Source organism: Chaetodon auriga, chromosome 15, assembly GCF_051107435.1.
Source record: "Chaetodon auriga isolate fChaAug3 chromosome 15, fChaAug3.hap1, whole genome shotgun sequence".
Taxonomy (NCBI): domain Eukaryota; kingdom Metazoa; phylum Chordata; class Actinopteri; order Chaetodontiformes; family Chaetodontidae; genus Chaetodon; species Chaetodon auriga.
The window spans coordinates 21845447-21865588 of NC_135088.1; the positions used below are offsets into that span (position 1 = coordinate 21845447).

Here is a 20142-nt window from a genome sequence, read left to right on the forward strand (position 1 = left end):
ATTCTAATTGCTTTTGTTGTTGCTCTGTTCTGTTTATTCATTGACTGATTTGTTAATCGATTGATATAATTGATTTTGTTGGCCAATAGAAACAAGTTATGAAAACAACGCTGACATATCATCACCTTTTTAGCTGACATTGTGAACTTGTCATTCACACATGCAGCAGTTGGATAATCTAAGTCCAGTACTCAGTCTGGAGCTGCTAAATGCTGCACCGTGTTCACCAGCTTGTCTCTGTGCTGGTCTGCTGTTTGCTGCTGAGCAGCTGCTGTACCATGTTTTTAGTGTTTATTCGCTGAAAACAGCACTTTGAGAGCAGTGAGAGTGAACCACAACATCAAAGTTGCAGCCAGACAGATAAACAATGAGCTGAAACTGGTTCTAAAGCTCTGCAAAGATGAGGGGAGCTGCAGGTTCAGCTGGTTAGTCTCTGTTGGTTCATTACAATGAGCAGCACCATCACTTTGTCACATTATTTTCAAATTGTCACTTGACTCATAGTTACAACAAAAATATGCTTTAAACATGTCTTTTTTTTCATGTTCTTCTCTGTTAGTCTTTAATCTTTTAGAATTAGAGTATGATTTAACTGCTGTTATTCTGATTTGGTTGATGTGGCAAAATTCCTATATAATCAGATCTTCCCTCTAAAATCATTATATATGACAAACTGCTATATGTGCATGATTAAAACAGCTCTGGGGGTCACGCATTGTTTCATTCTGCACAGTTTATTCATGTTTGTAAAGTTCTTCTTACCATAACTATGTATATTTGCTTCTGTTCACTGACAGTCTGCTGAATATCAATGAGTTCTTGAAGCAAACGTCCTTCTTCTTCAAACTTTCCACCTTTATTAACTTGTCTAATGGAATATTTAACATGATGCTACTCACAAGGCTCACATTTTCACAGAGCAGGCGCTGCATTCTCAAGGCACTGGGAAGCAGAAAGCAGCCTAAAACCCAAACACAAGACTTTACAATAAAGGTAAATTTATAGTAGTATGGAAGAATACATTGAAATGTCTCAGTGTAACAGAAAGGTCACTGAGAGCCTGTAAAGTTCAGCAGGGCCGGCTGTAATCTGCTGCACTGTGGCTCAGTGAAGCATGCTGGAGGCAGAGCTTCCAGCTGCTCTCTGCTGCCTCCTGCTGCTGTGTGTGGGCAGCTCCTCCCACATGCAGCAGCTCTGGAACCAGTTGCAGTTTAGTTTTCACTCAGCAAGGAGCAACAGCGAGAGGTGAGCTGACTGCTTTCTAACTCAATACTTGGAAAAAATGGTCTTTTCTTTAACTTTCTTCTGTATTCTGTTCTCGAAGAAGAAGAAGTGGGATGTCAGTGCAGTTTGAAGGGAGTCATTGTTTCTCAAATGGGCAGTGATGTTGATCAGAGCAGCCAAAAGTTTCAGCTGTTTACATCACAACATCAAAACTTTACATTCTGTTATTGTCAGCTGGTAATGTAACTGAATAAACTCAGTTTACCAATGTCAGGTTGAATCCTCTAATGGAATCTGCTGTCAAATTCATGAGGAAACTCCCTCTGTAAACAGTTGGAATAGCCTTTTAACCGCCAGCTTTTTTTTCTCCCGTGTTCTGTGTTCTGCAGAAGAACACAAACGGCTTCTTAAAAGTTCATTCTGACGTTCAAATCCATGTTATCCGTGTAATCCAGTTGAACTCAGTTGCCCAGCCAACATTGTGCGGCTGCACTGGACTGTTTGGACAGAAATGTGCTGTTTGATGTTTTGACTCTCACAGTATCTGATTATGCAGACATTCATATATCAAGTCATATTAACTGATCACATTATGAGCCGCAGCCCTCTGTTCATGTGATGAAGTTAGATTCAGAGAATATACAAGACAACATAAGCCTTGTTTCTCTACTGAAGTTAAAGCTATTTAAGTGACCTTACATCTAGAAGTCTAGAAGTGGAGAAACATCTGTCTGTATGTCACATTTTCATGCTATATGATTGTTAACAAGTCTTTACATTGCATTAAGGCATCTTCTTTGAGGTCTTGTACCAAAGGTGAGATGAACTGGCTTGAGTGAGTGATGGTGGACGTTTGGTCATGTTTCAGACAAGTAACCTTAGATCACTGTTGTTCTTTGCTTTTTAATGCTTCATTTCAACTTCGTCTTCAGTCAGTGCAAATTAGCTTGAAATGAATGAATTAAAAAAAAAACAAACAAGAATTTGTGTCACCACAGCTTTGAGTCTTTGATGCTACAGAGACAGAGGAGCTAAGGGGAGGTACCAGGAAGAAGTTAGCTTATTGATTTCATATATTAAATATTTGCTTAACAGAATGAAGTAGCTTTTTGAATCTTCAGTTTTCTCAAGGAAGTCTGACAGTGATGAGGAAATAGGTCAAATCACAGCTACAACAACAAGGAAATAAGTCCTCTATCCTTCAGCTAGACGGTTACCCTTTTAGAGAATCAGGACCTGCAACATTCTTCTTTGTAAAGATAAAGAACTCTGTTTTTCCCATTTAAACCTGCATCACCTCACTCAGGAAAAACCACGTTATTCAGGGCTCCTCACAGCTCAGTTTTCATGAAGCCTTCTCCTCGGGAATAAGAAGTGATTACAACTTTCCTAACGTGGATAATGAATAAACAATGGCAGCTTGTGTGACCACAACTATTTCTAAAACCAATTACATAACTACTATTTTCTCCACAGAGAATGACATTACTTCTTTCCTTGGTCAGAACATTTAGTGTGAACCTCAAACACTCAAACAAATTCCAGCAGTACTCCTGGACGTGAGTGAACATTGTTGGAGAAACATTGTTCGAACATGCAGGCTGAGAGATTTTGTCTTGTTTTAAGGGAAAAGCAGCAGCTCTGTTGAGATCATCTCGATAAAAAAGATTCATGTTGGTGTTTCACTGTTAGCTTGACTACAGTTCACAGTCAGACATCTATTATTTATCCTTCTTTGTGACATCAACATGAGTGTCGTAACACTGTCATCAGTGTCACATGCACAACACTTTCAGATAGACACTGTACGTTTGTGGTTGTGTGGCAGACAGGCATGACAGACAGGTAATCAGTGGGAGGAAGGAGAGAGAAAGAAAGGAGTGTTTTTACTGAGAATCGTCAACGGTGAGGGAGCATTACATGTCAAGGCAAAAGAGCTTGTTTTATCAAGTTGTGTAGAGTGTTGCGCTGTACTCTAACGGGATGCGCCCGTACATGTTTTATTGTGCACTTTGTGCATTATTGAATAGGTTTAACTGTGTCAGGTTTCCTTAGGTGATGTCTTGATTTCCTGCGTGTGTTACTAGTCATCATCTGATTCATTCTTCATTCGCTTTTGTGCTCCTGAGGAAGCCACTACCCTGTTGTGCAGTTTATTACTTATCAACTGCCACTGCATATCAAGACCAACAATACGTTTAACGTCTTCATATTTAACAACCACTAAGTATGTGAAAGCCGTCAATGCTGCATTATCGTTTAGCAATGGTGACATGATTGCAAGTTGTGACTGAGGCTTATTAAATTTCTTGCAATTTAGGATTTTCATTATCAATCAATCAGGTGATTAATTTCTCAATAAATTGTTTGTTCTCTGAAATGAAAAAGAAAATAGTGAAAAATGTCCATCACAATTCCCCAAAGCCCAAGTCGACATGTACAGTTTGTTCAACTGGAACTAGGGAACTATTAACATACTTGCTCAAAAATTGATTTAAGCAATGAATTATCAAAATTGTTGCTGATTAATTTGCTTTTGATTGCCTGTTCATCAATCTGTTAATCTATCAGACTCTACAAACTGTGGCACAGCCTGTTGGAGAACGCTAACAGAGAGACAGACTCTCAGATTCTTTTGTGAATCTCAGGCGGAATTCCCCTTAATTTTTTCTGTTTTCTTTCAGATTCAAACTGGTCTAGAAAGGGTCAAACAACCCCAGCTCCAAAACCAGCAAAGCTCCAGAAGAATCTCAATATGATCATTTTACACAATGGATAGTGCAGATCACCCAGGTTGTGTAAACCACTGACACTCACTTGACTTGTGAGGACAGAACAAGATCATGTTCAGCCACTAGGCACAAACTCAAAGCAGTGGAAAGCTGAGAACACAGCGAGTGACAGCAGTCACCATGATCGATCTGAGTTTCCTGACGGAGGAGGAGCAGGAGACCATCCTGGCTGTGCTGAGAAGAGATGCTGAGCTGAAGAAGGCCGAGGAGCAGCGAGTCCAGTGAGTTCCTCAGTTGCTCCATGTTTCAGAATAGAGGCACTGACTAATCCCTCGCTCTTTAGGTCTGTCAGACCAAACTGTGCAGAAAGTATAAAGGATACAAATGTCAGTCCTGAATCTTTCAGCACTGTAGAAAGGACATTTATTCTGCTTTCCGTGCAGCACAGGCTTGTGTTGGGATTTTGCAGAAGAATTTTTGGAGAAAAAATGCAATTAAATTCTTAATTTTCATATATTAACATTTAGGAATTAATGTTCTGAAAAATGAAGTAGTGGCTATACATGTCCCCACTTATGACTCTCCACTCAGGAACCTGCAGAGGACTGTCAGTGACAGGGGCCAGCTGAGGTACATGTCTGGAGAATGGTTCTACGAGACCAAGCAGCTTCGCCATCAGGATCGCATCCATGGCTCTGACATCATCAGGGCCTCCATGAGACACACACATAAACCACTGACTATATGTGAGTCTGCTATATCCAAAACCCTTTGACTCACCTTTGCCCAGTCTGTGCTCACAGGAGGTGAACTCAGCTGATTCATCATCTGATCCAGGGCACGATTCCAACCCCTTCTTCACATCATTTGTATCAGCTTGTTGAAATAGTTTTACTTGCCTGAACTAAACCATTAGCGAAGCTTTTACATTAAAAGTATTTGCCAGGTGAGTATTCCCTGTCTCATTATATTAACAAATCGGTGTTGGAGGAATACTTTTCAAGTTGTTAGTGTCTATATTTTCAATACATTTAACATGACTGTGTCTGTAGTAGGATTTGTGGTGGATCTGAAACCAGTGTTTCATGATGATTCATGTTCAGTCTTTCTTGCTGCTGGCATTGATTCAAGGACTGTGAGTGTCCTGGTAGAGTACGATAACAGTGACACTGTGGGTCAGCTCAGGAAGCTCCCAGTTAAATTCTGCCACGCACAGGGGCCACTTGTCCCTGTTGATCTAGATTTTTTAAAATTCACACTGCAGATTTTGCCTCATACAACTCCAAAAGACCATGTTCTCTTGAAGCAAACAAAATGTGTCAGAAGTGATCTAAATCCTTTAAATCTCTTTTTTCTCATGTCATTATGTTTTATGGGGCTGTGATAATCCTCAAGATCAAAGAGGTCAGTGCAAGGAAATGAACAGGAACGTGAATGAATGAGTTCAGCACACACACACACACACACACACACACACACACGTTTAGATCCTGATTATCTAATTCTATGTTTTAACAAGGTAAAACATTTTAGTTATCAGTCATCTGGCTCTTGTGTCATTTTCAAGTTGGCTGTTACCTGTTACTGTTTGCTGGATGGCCTCGATTACATGATGCTGATGCTAATACAACTAGCCTGGTTAGCTTGCACCAAAAGTAGCCATTTAAAACAGCTGTGGGGTATGCAGCAATCTGGAAGTTTTGATAGTAGGTGATTAGCAGGTATAGATAGCAGGTATTTAACCCACCTGGGTGCTATCACCTGCTGTCTTTCTGGTGCCAAGGTAGTTGACCTAATTGAGCTTATTCCAACTCTCACTGACTTGAATTCCATTCTCAGAACAGAAGTTTGGAATGAACGACATCAATGCGAGAAATTCCACTGGTTAAAAAAGGATGACTTCATCTCAAACTTTATTGGACTTCTTAATTTCTTACTATTACTTCTTATCCTGGGTGATAAGAAAAGTAACTGGTTAAATAGCACTTTTTATAAATTTAAGAAATCTCTGCATCGAATTCAGTCTCATGCAGCTGAATTTCCTTCCCCACTCAACCAGCTTAAAAAACTACACAAAAGGTCACACTCTTAAATATTATCTTAATCAATAGACCACAGCAGTATAAATGTAGTGCTGTTTTCTCTTTGACTTCAGTAACCACTGCCCAGTAGCATTCAGCCGTGACATGAAATTACAATGACCCAATGACTGGCATCACTGTCAAGAACTTGGCCTTAGGCTTTTTTTATGAAAACATTTAATTCCATTGCAGACAAGCATGCACCTTTTAAGAAACTAACTAACCAACTACTTCAATGCACACTTTGTTTCTCCAGGTTATATATTTGAAAATGCCTGATCTCCTCCCTCTGGCTCTAATCATAGTGTTCCTTGCTGGGCAAACAAGCTTGGCACTCAGATCTTTCCACTGAAGCATTTTGCAAATCTTGAAAAGTTTAATGCTCTTACCTCTATTGATGCTAAAAAGTCTGTGGGGGCGGGTCAGTTAGGGGCAAGCTCTATTTTTAGTAGAATGCTCATCTTATATTTTTAATCTGACTGTGGTAACTGAAAACATCCCTGACTTGTGGAAGGCACACAATGTGATATCACCATGTTGGTGTTGTACCTACAACATCATAATTGTGCTGCTCCAGGACCATCATTGCATCTGACCAGTCATGCTTGATGTCAAAGCTTTGTGAAAACATGGACATGGGAGAAGTTTCTAACACTTCTGGACCCAAACCATGATCTTTGCCTGAACTTAACCAAGTAGTTTTGTTGCCTAAATGTAACCAAACTGTGACAGAAACCTGACAAGAAAAAAGAAACTGAAAATAAGTGTCTAATAAGTGTCTAAAAATAACAATTAGTTCTACACAGGGCACAAACTCCAGTCTCCCGGCTGAAATCCTGTGCTTGACCCATTCATCCACCGTGACCTGTTGCCATGCAGACTTTATTTCTTTTTGGTCAGATTCAGTGATGGTCCTGGAGCAAATTATGAAGTTGTAGGAACAACACCAACATGGAAATATCAAATAAACCTGTGGAAGACAGCCTACATCCTACCCTTGTGTAAAATGAACTGAATAATTATTGACAGATTTCACAGACCTTCATGTCTGGCTTAAGTGTGAGAGAAACTGATATAAAATCAGGTCAGAGCACTTTTAATCTTAATCAGTCAGGTTTAGACCAGAGCATAGTACTGTAACGGCAGTATCGAAAGTCATGAATGGTGGTGCTGGTGCAGTAGATAGTAAGTAGGATTGTGTTGCCCTTTTTATTGACTTACTGAAGGCTTCCGATGCTGTTGATCATCGAATTCTTGGATTCTACGCCTGGTTTCTATTGGATTGGACAAGCTGTTGTGGCCGATGGCTACCAGTCCACCTTTGTGTGTTAACAAAGGTGTGCCACAGGGTTCTTTCTGGGACCACTTTTTTTTTGACAAATTCACAAGTGAATAAGGTGAAAAACAGCACAATTCATCTGCATGCGGACTACGCCATTCTATGTACAACAGTGCACTCTGTTGCCCAGGTGGTTCAAAATGTGCTTTTGATTTCTGTATTGCATTGTAAATTTTGATTTATCTTAAATTACTGTTAAACTCAGATTAAACAAAATATGTGCTGTTCTCTAGAAAACTGACTCACAGTACCACTGAAATGAATATTAGTGCTCTTAATGGGACTCCAGTTGAAAGAGTATCCTGTTATAAATGCCTTGGTTTCATGCAAGTTGCGCTTTAAAAAACATATTATGGAACTCACTAAGTACTTAAAATGAAAACTGGCATTTTGTTATAGAGACAAGACTTGTATTAGTCAAAACTGCAGAAAGCAAATCGTGGCTATGACTTGGTGATGTTCGTTCACAGTCAGAGGCTACTGGCCTTAGACTTTTTCTCTCTATGGCCTTCCCTATTTTAAATAAAGGTTAAAGTTTCTGTGTTGTAATGAATATGAACCATGTATATTGTAATGAATGGTTAACCTTCGTTAATAGTCGCTGTGTCTTGTGTGTTGCAGTGGAGCTCTCCAGGATATTGCCTGAGAAGCCCAGTTTTGTCAGCAGTGAAAATAAAGAAGTGTTTGTCCCACCTGTACTCTGTGGAGTCCTTCAGGAGCCTCACACCAGCTCACAGCTCAGCCATGACAGGTGAGTACAGAGAGCCAAAGCAGGAAGTAGTCAGCAAAAGGAGGTCACCCATTTATAACATTTGTTAGAAGTAACTAAGTACATTTACTCAAGTGAGGCACTTGTGAAATTCCATTTTCTGCTACTTTATACTTCTACTCCTCCACATGTATTTGATCATTCCAGATACTAGTAGTTTGCAGATTGACGTTAATAATCCAAAATAAAATCACCCTGGTTGATCTCTTTAAAAAATATTGCAATATTGCTTTATTATCAAAGGATTAAATAACTTAATGTATGTGAAAGGTATGGCTTGTAGTGATGAACCCACAGAAAACTACACCTGACTCTGCAGTTCCTCTCAGCTCTGCTGAGCTTTTATCATCTTCCAGCTCCAGCAGCTATAGAGACAGATATTTATATTTTGTCGAGACATGAGAGAGAGAGAGTGATGGAGTGACTCCATGTTAGTGTTATTGCTGCTTTGTGTCTGCTGGATGTTTACATAAGGAGCTGTTTGCTAACAAGCTCAGCAGAGTTGTGTTTACAGCTTGTTTCTGCTGCAGGTTAATGCCTGTATGCAGAAGGAGTATTCACCTGTCAAATGGTATTTTGTTAATGGCATGGGTTTATATAGGATGTAAGAAAAAAACTTGAATTAATCTCCACAATATAAATTTCAAACTCTTTACACATGAAGAAAACTGAATGAAGTTCACGTAGTAGAAGCAAAAATATGGTCTGTGTCTGTTATGAGCACCATCACGTGGTGCACTAGCAGAGTAGATTTCTGGTGAATGGAGTTGTGCTTAGTTGGTCTCATAGTTCTCAGTAATCGTCTTAGAAGGTCAAGCCTCACATGTTCATGTTTTCCACTGCTCCTGAGGAGTGATCATGCTTATGATTATCGTAGACATTCTGCACTGCCTGTGGCAGTGAGGACTTGACTGTCAATAAAAGCAACTTTATATGGCTGTAATTACTTGTCCTGAAACAGATTTGATTAGAAGTTTTGTGGCAGCTTGCACAGCTATTTGCTGTGACAAAAACAAGAAAACAGGCATTGTTCAGGTAATCTTTTTTGAAAGACAGAGAAAGTGTGAAGTTGCACATCCTATCAAAATTATTATCTTGTAATCTGTTTATTCTAATAGGTATCAAAACCACAACGCTTATGAAACACCACAGGATACACCTAGACCGGTTTTACAGTCGCCCACAAAGGTAGGATCCTGTCTAGCAAAACAAAATAATATAAAAAGTTGAGTGTGTGAGTCCATGCCTCAATGTGTTACAGGTGTTACATGTATCAATCTTTTTTTTTTTTTTTTTAAGCAAAGAAAAAATCCATTTAACAGTGAGCTCATTGAATGTCACACTGTTGAAGAGAAGGAGAGTGAATTACTGGATGGAGCAGCGGATCAAACCCAGACACTGACTGAGGGTGAGTCTTTATAAACACAGCTTGTGCTATTTTAAATACTGGGAGAGTGGTTGGATTACTTTATCCACTGTGATCTAATGATATATGTACCATGTCTTGTGTTTTGAATTGAGTGGCATGCTTGATGGACAAATCATGAAAGCAGTTACATTACAAGCCAAAGTAAGTCTGGTTCTTGCAGTCCGTTTGACATCCAGCTGTGTGGGTCCTTAACACATCCGCTGTTTCAGCCTTTCCTGTGAGCAGCATGTTTGGCATGAGCAGTGGTTGCATGGCAGTGGACAGCATGTACTGGCTTGTCATTACTAACAATTTTAGCGTTTGCTGCTATTTCAGAAAAGGCATATCTACACTGTGGTACAGGAAAGCGTGATAAATTACAATTCCACTCAGGTCCTTGGTTGTCAACAGTGCTGGTTTAAAAATATTTAAAAGCTCAAGAACAGAAAACAGAAAAAGAAACAGAAATTTGCAAAGTGTATATAACAAAGACAGCGGTTCACATGCAAGTTTTTGTGTTCCTGGTAATATTTGTAAGTGTGTTTTCTTCCAGTCACTGTGAAATGAGCCAATGAGCTGGGACCACAGATCTTCCCAGGGGTTGTCAAAGTGAAGGGAAGTCCAAATGCACCAGGCTGCCAGACTAACTTGGGGATTACACAGAAATGCATTCCAAAGCCTTAATCTGTACTGCATGACTTGTGCCTGCTGGAAATATTTCACAGGAGCTATGAAAACAATGTTTTTGTGGGAGAAGTTAAAGATAAGAAGGAACAGCCAATGCAAATACTGAAAGCTTAGACAAGGCACAATAGGTCAGTTGGTTACCTTATACCTGTCCATACTGGAAACTGTACCATTGTTGTTTTGTGCATTAACTAATGGGGATGTTGTCTGAGATATTTAATGACAATATTGATATTTTAAAAATTTGGGCAGATTGTGCTTCTCAGTCACTAGTGCAAGACATAACAAAAAGCTTTTCTTTATGTACAAGGCACAGTATTCTTTAGAAATAGTGAATTCATAGTTTAAGACTTGTATTTTCAAATGAATAGTAGTGGGTTTTATGTGTAAAGCACTTCCTAAGACACTCAAGGTCACTCTCAACTCATATGGAGAACAAATGTACTCTGCCAAAAATGTGCCTGGCGTTCCACAGTGTAGTGGACTTTAGTGCACCCCTCTAAATAGCCAGGCTAAATTTGTAAAAAAACAGTGGTGCAAGAAGTATTCAGATCCTTTACGTAAGTTAAAGTACCAATACTGCAATGCAAAAATACGCCATTACAGTTAAATGTCTTGCCTTCAAAATGTTACTTAAGTAGAGGTACAGAAATACTGGGTATTATCAACAAAATACTGTATATTATATTATATATACTATGATTTATAATATACTGGTTCTGCAGTAAAATGACAGTAAAATAACAAGTAAAAGACATCTGAAACATGAGACAGAGCCACAAGTGGATTAGACTTTCCACCGCTGACAAAAGGCTGCAGTCTTATAATAAGACTGCAGCCTTATAAAAGAGAATCTCACCTCCAGAGTTACCCTCAAGACAAAAACACACAGCTATTGTGTTGTTGGTTAAAATGGTGTTCATTTGTTTGTCTTTCAGAGCCTTTACCATCACCTGACAGCGGCACTTCTTTTGCTAGTGACCTTAAACAAGCCCCTAATCATGGCACGGTCACCCAGAATGCATCTGTTCCCATACCAAAGCTTGAAAGCAGAGCATTCAGCACCAGTTCTCAAGACTGTTTTCCTGAGGTAGACGGGCCAGGAGGCAGGCAGAGTAACACTGCTGCTCCACGTGGCATCCTTAAGCGCTTGTCCAATTCTAGCTCCACAGACTTCCTGTTCTCCCACCTGGACCCACAGAGTCCATTTAGCCTAGATTCTCTGACTGAGACCTGGATAGACAGGAAGCAGGTGAGGTTCAGCAACACGGTCGGTCAGAGCAAAGTGGAGTGGCAGGATGGGAAGGAGCTGGGAGAGCACATTTTGCTGGATATTGACTCCATCGCTCCCTCTGAGGCAGAAAATAATAGTGACCTTGAGAGTACTGTCAGCACTACTGCTGGCACATGTAGGTCTTTCCTCCGTCAGAGTCAGGTGGATTCTCAGGATGGTGAACTCAATTGCGAAAATGAAGCATACCTCCAAGATCAAGAAGCTGGCAAACAGCAGGTCCTTGATGGTAAGAGTTGTATCTAAAACCAATGAGTTAACTGAACATCCAATCAATAAGTCAAAATAATGAACAATGATTCTGATTCCATTTACAAAACATAATGTTAACATTCATCCTGCTTGTGCATGTTATTGCATGCAGTGAAATATGTGCATTTATGTATAACTGCTTATAGAGGCTGGTAAGTACAGCAGAAAATGCTATTTGGTTTTACTGCACCTTGCTTTGGCGTTATGGGGAGGCTGTTCCATTAATGTCTCATTCCATGGGTTGAACTTCTTTACTGCTCTTATTATATTTCTGTGAAATGGAGTGTGGCATTACTAATCCCAAAGTACATGACTGGGGCTAAAGTGCAGTCTTAATAATCTGCTAATTCTATTTGGTGCATAATCAAAGCCCATAGCTTATCAGTGTATTGTAATGCACCTTCTGGTAGACTGATAAATTGTGCAAATTGTGCAGTACAAAACGAAAATCTTAAACCAAGATGTGTGGATTTTTTTGTGTTTTATAGCATATTTAAATTTATTCCAAAGGCATTAATGTCTGTAGAAAACAAGACATTTTTTCGAAACGAGACAACTGGCACACTCAAAGTTTTTCATCCATTTCATTTCAGTGTTTCTTGGTCAGATCTGCTAGTATGTGCATTGCTATTTGCATTTTTTGTTTGTTTGTTTGTTTTTTGCACTACCTTTGAGGAACATCGAAATTGCACATTTTCAAATCCTGATGGTAAATATATATAGTGACCTTTAAGAAGAGGTGCCTTACTTCATTTAACAGTGATAGACCTAGAAAAGGCCACTTTAACTATGCTGTGTAGTGTTTGGCAGATATAATGTACATGAGTGATCCAACATGTGGTTGCTGTCTTTGCAGATGTCTCTGAGAATTGTCATTCAGAGCTCCTAAGCCCAGCAGTGCCTGGACTCATTTCTGCTGAGCAGAAATCAGGTAAGCCTGGTCACCTGGAGACAGAGCTTGAAGAGGACTGTCACTCCCAGGCTGAGGCCATAGATACCATCAAGTTGTCTGAACAAAGCACTGGCATTTCTATTGAGGCCACCTCAGATACTAAGCTGTCAACCAGTGGCACCTCAAAGGGTTCATCTCACGCTGTTTCACCAAAGCCTAAACAGAGACTGCTTGGATTTTTTAGAAGAGAGAAAGATAAACTTGGTGAAGTACGGAGTGCACAGAAACAAGATGTGAAGATATCTAAGCAGAAAGAACCAGGCAACACCCAGAATTCCCCACATGGTGCTGCACATGCGACCATGGACGAACCTGCCAGTGTCAAGCCAGAAGCTAAACCCTCTGAGACGATAGAGGTCAGAACACTACAGCTGACAGCACTGCAGAACACTCCTTTTAAAGAAACAGTGACTTCAGTAAAAGCAGACTTTCAACAACAGGCAACAGAAGGCAGAGTTGGTCAGCTTCCAAAGACACTATCCAATCTGAAAGCTTTCTGGGAGAAAGAAAACAGTGGTCCCAAAATATTATTTACCAGAGAAGAGGCAAGGCACAGAGACATCTCCAAGACAGGAATAGAAGCTTTGTATGGCCCTCAGACTAACTCTGATGTAGAGAACATAAACAACAATGTCTCACTTCAAATGGAAATGACAGCTGAGGATACTGCTGTCAGAGCCCAAGAAAAGACTTTGTCACCACAGACTGGCTGTAGCCTCTTGGTAGGTTTATCTAAAGAAGATGGCACATATAGAGCAAATCCAGTCCTCATCTATGAAGAGACAGATGACTCTTTAACAGGTTCAGTGACAGATTTGCAAATTTCTGAGCCACTGGAAAATGTAATCACTCCTGTACCTTCTTCTGTAGCACTTGACGTCCAAAAGCAAGAGGAGCATATTCCAATTCCCCTTCCCAGGCAATCCAGTTCCAGTCCTCAAGAGGACTTGCCAGCCAAGATCAGTGAGCTTAAGCATTTCTGGGACAAGGAATGTACAGGACCCAGAGTAATTTCTGCAAGAGTAAGGGAAACCTCAAGCAGTTCAATACTCAGTGACAAATTGGTTTCCCCTCAGTGTGATCTGACAGCTTCCTCAGGTAGCAGAGGGAAGTCTGAGGGAGAGGCACAAACATCTCCATACAAAACCAAATCTAATGTCTTGAAATCAGACAGGCCACAGCTGAGGGGTTCTGGTAGTACTGGGGATGTACAGTCAACATGTCACCAATACCAAGTCAAGGCTGATATAGAGACTCAAGAAAGACCCCTCAGTCCAAGTAAATCCCAAGATAATGAAGTCAGAAGGAGTCCATCTAAGACCTGCCACCCAAGGGTCCTTCCTAGAGAATCCTCCAGTCCTAAGAGATCCAGACTGGATGGCTCTCCCTTAAAGACCTTTCCAATAAACATCGACCCTCAAACTGAAGAGCACCAAGGGAAGCCAACACCAATGCCAAGACAGAGGAAGAGTCCCTCTCATGAAGCAAAGCAGGCAGTGCTGACAGACATTAAACCTAGCAAAGACATGACCTCTTGTCCTCCCCCTATACATCTAGAGGACAGAGGAACTCATTTTGGTAATGTGGATAGTCCAAGCTGTGATTCACCACAATCCAATAAAGCCTCAGAGAAGAAGTTGGGGACCTTTACACGCCTTGCCAGATCTTTCATCCCTCAGGATTATCAGCACTACCTCGGGCCACAGGACAAGGCCCATGTTCCTTCTTTTCATCAAGAGAAAGCTGCTGTTTCAGAGAGCGATGCAGTACACAGACCACAAAATGCCCCCAGAGACTTTGTGGAGAACCAGAGTGGCAATCCCACTGAGGGGAATCCTCCTGGAATCAGTTCCTGGAGTGTGCAAAATAAAGATGGAAACACCAGCCAGGATACGACAACCAGGGCCTGGACCCTGTCTCATGCAAGTTCAGGCAGTGAGCTTTGAATTCTCTCTCCATTTACATTTCTTCAAGACAATGATTGAGAAAAGAAAACCACAGTGATGTCTTCTTTAATCAAATCACATCAAGTTAACATATTAACATTACAGTGAGTTTGATTTGACTGAGTACATCTGCCTGGACAAATTCCTCAATTTCAAAATTCTTGTACTGTAATTCTTTTGCACAATCTGCTGTGTTCACTGACCTTCACTTTTTTCAATATTTCTTCTGTTTCCTCCTCAAGTGTATCTGTACAAAATTGTAGAAAAAATGTTTAAATTTTAGCTGCCTGTTAACCAGTAGAAAGTAACTGAGTTTAATTTTTAGCTAAATGTAGCTGTAGTTTAGCTAAATGTCTTGTTGTACAGCTTAATAAGAGCTGCTAATGCGGTACAGTATGTGGTTTATAATAAGCAGCTTCTCACTACTATAAAGATTCAAAATGGTGCTAACAACAACAACAGTACTCCTGTTAATTCATCAAAACAGAATGGAAACACTCAATCTTCTTAGGTTTGCAGTAGCATATTTTCCACATCCTAAATTAATTTTCTAAGCATTACATTAGACAGAAATATTTGACCAAAGATAAAGGAGCAATGTTCTGCTTGTCTTTTATTCATGTTCCATTTGTGGCAGGTTATGATGATAATTCCAGTCCCATCATGTCAGCTCAGAAAGGATCATCTTCAAGGAACATGTCCTCATCCAAAAGTCTGGACGACCTCACCTCACAAACAAGTAACAGAACTCTGTCTTCTTCAGATACTGTGCTTCTTTGATACATCTGATGGTCAAAAGGCATTATTGTATGTTATATGCCTTGGTGGTATGTAAATAATACCCTCTATATTCTTAGGAGAAGAGAGGACCCAAACTAATTCAAGAGAACAAATGAATCAAAGTGTGGATGACGGTAAACAACATGTGGTCCTGTCTTTAATCAGCACGCCTTTAAAATTCAGAAATACTCATTATGTAGTTCAGTCAAAGTCATATCCTTCTTCCAGTTTCCTCACTTCCACCATCAGCCTTTAGCCTGTCCAGCTCGAGGCGGATGAAAACCAGCATGTCAGTGCCTGTTCTTCAGCAGGACGAGGTAAATCAGCGACTCTTGTACACTGAGCTCACAACATAAGTATGATATCCTGTGTTCAGCATCTGCACTGTAGTTAGTGAACTTACACACTTAAACTTCTCATATAATAGATACATGATTGGTTTGCTCCTTTGTGTTTTTAATTATCCTTCATGTTTTTCCATGATTATCAGACAGATAGTGACAGCACTTTTGAGACCAACTTGGGCCGGAGAAGAAACACAGGCAGCTCTATGTCGAACATAAGTCTCTCCTCGGGAATGGCCTCCATGTCATCTGTATGTCCATGTGCAGCTCACTGCATTTTTGATCAAAATACACACTTCTTAATTAGTCTAATTAGTCTCCTAATTAGTCTCTTTTTTTCTTTTCCTTTGAATGTTTTTGAAACATGTCCTGTGTTTTAAAAAGGTGCAATATCCTAAACCACTGTGCCCACTGTAGTTTTCAGTGAATGCTCATTTTTGTTTGGTTTTTGTTTTTTTTTTTTGGAAGAAATTTGTTGACCATAAGAAATAGAAAGAATATCATCAGACTGATCTTTTAATTAAAAAGAGTGCTTCGTGTGGGATTTTTAAAGGTCCTGTCAGTCACTAAGGTACAAGAATAGAATGGAAAAAGGGGGTGTATATACAGAATGGTATCATTTGGCAGAGTCACTGTAGTTGTTAATAGCTGCCATAAAGTTTGTTAAAGCAAAAGAAAGGCAGTCACTGCTTTCATATCAATCTAATTAGTTTCTCTTTAGAGTTAAAGCCAGAGTGGATGGTGTTCTCTCTGTTCTGTGTAATTTATGAATGAGCAGGTCAGCGGCAGCATCAGCAGCATTTACCCTGCAGACTTTGGTGACATTGAAGTCCAGGGAAGCATCCAGTTCGCTGTGAACTACATCCAGAAACTTGGAGAGTTTCACATCTTTGTGGTACACTGCAGGGATCTGGCCATGGCTGACAGCAAGAAGAGCCGCTCTGACCCGTAAGTGCTCCTTATTCACCGTATGATCAAAATGTTAAAGGTAGAACAGATGTCATATCGGTCATATGCAGTGATATTTGTGATATAACAGCTGGAGAAATGGCACTGGGAGATCAGAAAAGAGGCTGAAATGTGTCATATTTGTTACAGTTTGTCAAACAGACGCCTCCTGCTGTCATTTGAAGACGTACTAATATTTCACTCTATTCTGCATGTTGCAGTTCAGGATAGGAATGTAACTCCACTGTCTTTTTACAGGTATGTGAAATGTTACCTTCTTCCTGACAAAACAAAGTTGGGAAAGAGAAAAACCACTGTGAAAAAGAAGACACTAAACCCCACCTACAATGAAATCCTCAGGGTAAGAACTGCAGAGTTCATCCTTCACAGACTTCTCATCATGTATTCCACGTTACAAACACGTTTGTTGCCTTCTTCTCCTTCCATAGTTTAAAATCACAATGGAGGTGTTGAAAACCCAGAATTTGAACGTCTCGGTGTGGCATAATGACACTTTTGGGCGGAACAGTTTCCTGGGCGAGGTGGACCTGGATTTGTCAGAGTGGGACTTCAGCAACACACAGATAAATGAATATGCATTAAAAGCTAAGGTACAGGCTTAATTTCTGTACGCATTCTGTGTGAATGACTGAAGTGATTCCATCCCACGTGTACTCACCTCAGCTCAAACCTTCAGGTCTCAGGACAAACCTCAACATTGTCACCCTCACATGTGACAGACAGCAGAGGAGAGATGAGAGTCGCCCTGAGATTCCTGCCACAGATGTCCCACAGTGAGCCGAAGACCCCTCACTTTCTTAGCACTTCTTTCCTTTCAGTTTTGTCTCTTATTGTGGTCTGACTGCATCCACAGGTCAGACGGCATCCAGGACGGAGACTGGTGAGGTACAGATTTGGGTGAAAGACTGCAAGAATCTTCCTCCAGTCAGAGGAGTTATTATCGACCCATTTGTGAAATGGTAGGATGTCCTGCACGCTGGCAGGTCACTGACCAGTCCAAAATTCAACCAATAGTTCAAACATTATGAAATAAATAATCATGAAAGAATACTAAAATAATACTGAAACAATATGTAATAGAACTGTAAACTGTGAAATGTTCCAATACATTTTTACAATGCAGTGTGCAGTCAGAGAGTTTACTGCAGGTCAGACTGTCATCATGAAACAAAGACAGACTTTGGAAAGAGGACCTGAATATAAATAAATGACATATATAAATATAATATAAATCTAAATGACCTGCAGTAAACTTTGTTAGTGTGAGAGGAAGCAGACATGAATAACATTTTCAAATAATGAGTTAAAAAATGTCAAGATGAAAGGGTTATTTAGTTAGTTTAGTAGTTAGTTTGAATACTTTGTGTTTCAATACCTGGCTTAGTTTTGTCACATCTGTCCAGATGGGTAAATCATTTTATCTGCGTCCTTCTTTCTGCCTGCAGCACCGTTCTTCCTGACACAAGCCGGAAAAGCCGACAGAAGACACGGGTGGTGAAAAGGACGGCCAACCCGATGTTCAACCACACCATGGTGTACGACGGCTTCCGGCCGGATGACCTGAGGGAGGCCTGCGTGGAGATCACAGTGTGGGACCACGACCGCCTGAGCAATCACTTCATAGGCGGTCTGAGGCTCGGGCTGGGGACAGGTGAGACTCCTCCCCACTGATTGTCCTTTCAACATGGTTACACCTGGAGTCTGGATGCTCTTCAGATATGAGATTGAGCTCATTTCTAAATGGTATTTTGACCTGAATTTGGATACAATTAGTTCAGCTCAGATCAGTTCAGATCTCTGAACCCACTAAAATCACAATAAGACAATAAGATATTATAATAGCTGGTGCTATATTTGCAGTATAGAATACAATAGAAGGTTCATGTAATTAAAGCAAGGAAAACCTGCAATAATAAGAACAGGGGTAACCTAAAGTGTGAAGCTGTGCAGGGAACCAAGAGGCAGTTTATGGTGTATTAGAAACACTGACTGCATGAAATGAAAACTTAAGCATGCGGCACCTAATTATTAGAACCTTTTATCTGTGACCAGAGAGCAGGATTTAGCTTTGTGTGTGATTTGCCTGCTAAAAATCTCACAAGCTGCTGCTCACCAATGATTTCACTGCAAACCTTGACAATGTTGCCCAGTTGATTCCTGTTATTTAACCTCCCACACCAACAAAGCCGCGTGAAGGTCAACACCAAGGCGCTGACTGCTCTGGCGTTGAGGATTGTGGGTGTAATGTGCGATCTGATTTTGGATATGCTGTTGAGATAATGAACAAACCTGAGATGGGGCAGCCTTGTTTACACATTTGTGTCCTCTGGAGATGTCACAGAATATCCACTCACGCCCCCGTCACGATGAGGATCATTCTAACATGACTTTCAACGATTACCTTCATCATTCAGTTCAATTCAAAGTGTTTGACATGAAATCATTCCTGTGCCTTTCTGTGCAGGGAAGAGTTACGGGGTGGAAGTGGCTTGGATGGATTCAACGACAGAAGAAGTAAATTTATGGCAGAGGATGTTACAGTGTGATGGAGAATGGGTGGAGGATGTTTTACCTCTGAGAATGCTGGCGATAGCAAAAAGCATGTCTAAGTGAGATGGTCTAAAATGTGTTGGAAACTTTATGGGATGGACCTACAAACTACACACTGAGTGGAAGCAGCAGCCTTAATGAGCAATGTGTATGTATCTGTGTAAGTGATGATCACTGTATGATAAATGAATACACAAAGTACCACATGTTAAATTTGTCATCTCATCAAGTTAATTATTAACAAAAATGATGCAAACTAGAGAGATACAGTCTAAGTTAGGGAACTTCCAAATTGTTTTGAATTGAAGATATATTTGATCTGAGCACTGATGATTTGTATATAGTCCTGTTGTTCTATGTTTCATTCTATCTTCAATAAACAGGTTACCCATATGACTTGTGATTTGGTGTTGATATAATGGTTTCATTTGAGGTTTCTTGGAGCAGATGGTATCATCATCATCATCAGAAAAATTCACCTCAGAAGGATCAATGAATAAGCAGATTTCTCATAGTTTTCCACTACATTCAGCCTTGTGTTTTTCAGCTAGATATTGAACTTCAGGTGATTGTCATTGCACCATGTGATGAAGCTCTCTATCAGTCCTCTGGACTCTTAAGTGAAGACAGCATGTTTCTCATTGGAATTATTCAGTCATACAGTCAATATAGTGAGATCTTCCATTTCAGCAAAAAATACACTTCATATCTTCTGTTAAACCCCTTCAAAGTCTTCTCTACATATATTAATTGAATCTGGAGAGACATGGATGTACTGTGAAGGACGCTCCATGAATGCAGAACCCACGGCTGGCTCT

The 20142-nt window shown here is 40.2% G+C and overlaps 1 protein-coding gene across 6 annotated transcripts; it reads left to right on the top strand.

The window, feature by feature from the left end:
• Window positions 1-1206: 1206 nt before the first annotated feature.
• sytl2a (synaptotagmin-like 2a) lies at window positions 1207-19725 on the top strand. Of its 6 annotated transcripts, none has more exons than XM_076749748.1 (19): window positions 1211-1245; window positions 3909-4237; window positions 4548-4702; window positions 7998-8127; window positions 9264-9333; window positions 9445-9553; window positions 11179-11760; window positions 12640-14670; window positions 15319-15420; window positions 15539-15595; window positions 15690-15778; window positions 15952-16056; window positions 16584-16753; window positions 17012-17114; window positions 17203-17364; window positions 17451-17547; window positions 17628-17733; window positions 18220-18425; window positions 19239-19725. In XM_076749748.1, exons 2-19 carry the CDS (start codon window positions 4137-4139, stop codon window positions 19385-19387), a joined length of 4524 nt encoding a protein of 1507 aa, XP_076605863.1. In that variant the 5' UTR covers window positions 1211-1245; window positions 3909-4136; the 3' UTR covers window positions 19388-19725. The 6 variants fall into 6 exon arrangements, with proteins under 6 accessions (XP_076605867.1, XP_076605863.1, XP_076605866.1 ...); XM_076749751.1 differs by having other exon boundaries at window positions 12640-12714; XM_076749752.1 differs by lacking the exons at window positions 11179-11760; window positions 12640-14670 and having other exon boundaries at window positions 1207-1245.
• The last annotated feature ends 417 nt before the right edge of the window (window positions 19726-20142 follow it).

What these genes read in the sequence shown, in the direction of transcription:
- sytl2a (XM_076749748.1), top strand. Translation starts at nt 4,137, where the DNA reads ATGATCGATCTGAGTTTCCTGACGGAGGAGGAGCAGGAGACCATCCTG. An exon ending in AACCCAGACACTGACTGAGG is followed by an intron (nt 9,554 to 11,178) that starts GTGAGTCTTTAT and finishes TTTGTCTTTCAG; the next exon opens with AGCCTTTACCATCACCTGAC. An exon ending in CCTGCCACAGATGTCCCACA is followed by an intron (nt 17,548 to 17,627) that starts GTGAGCCGAAGA and finishes CTGCATCCACAG; the next exon opens with GTCAGACGGCATCCAGGACG.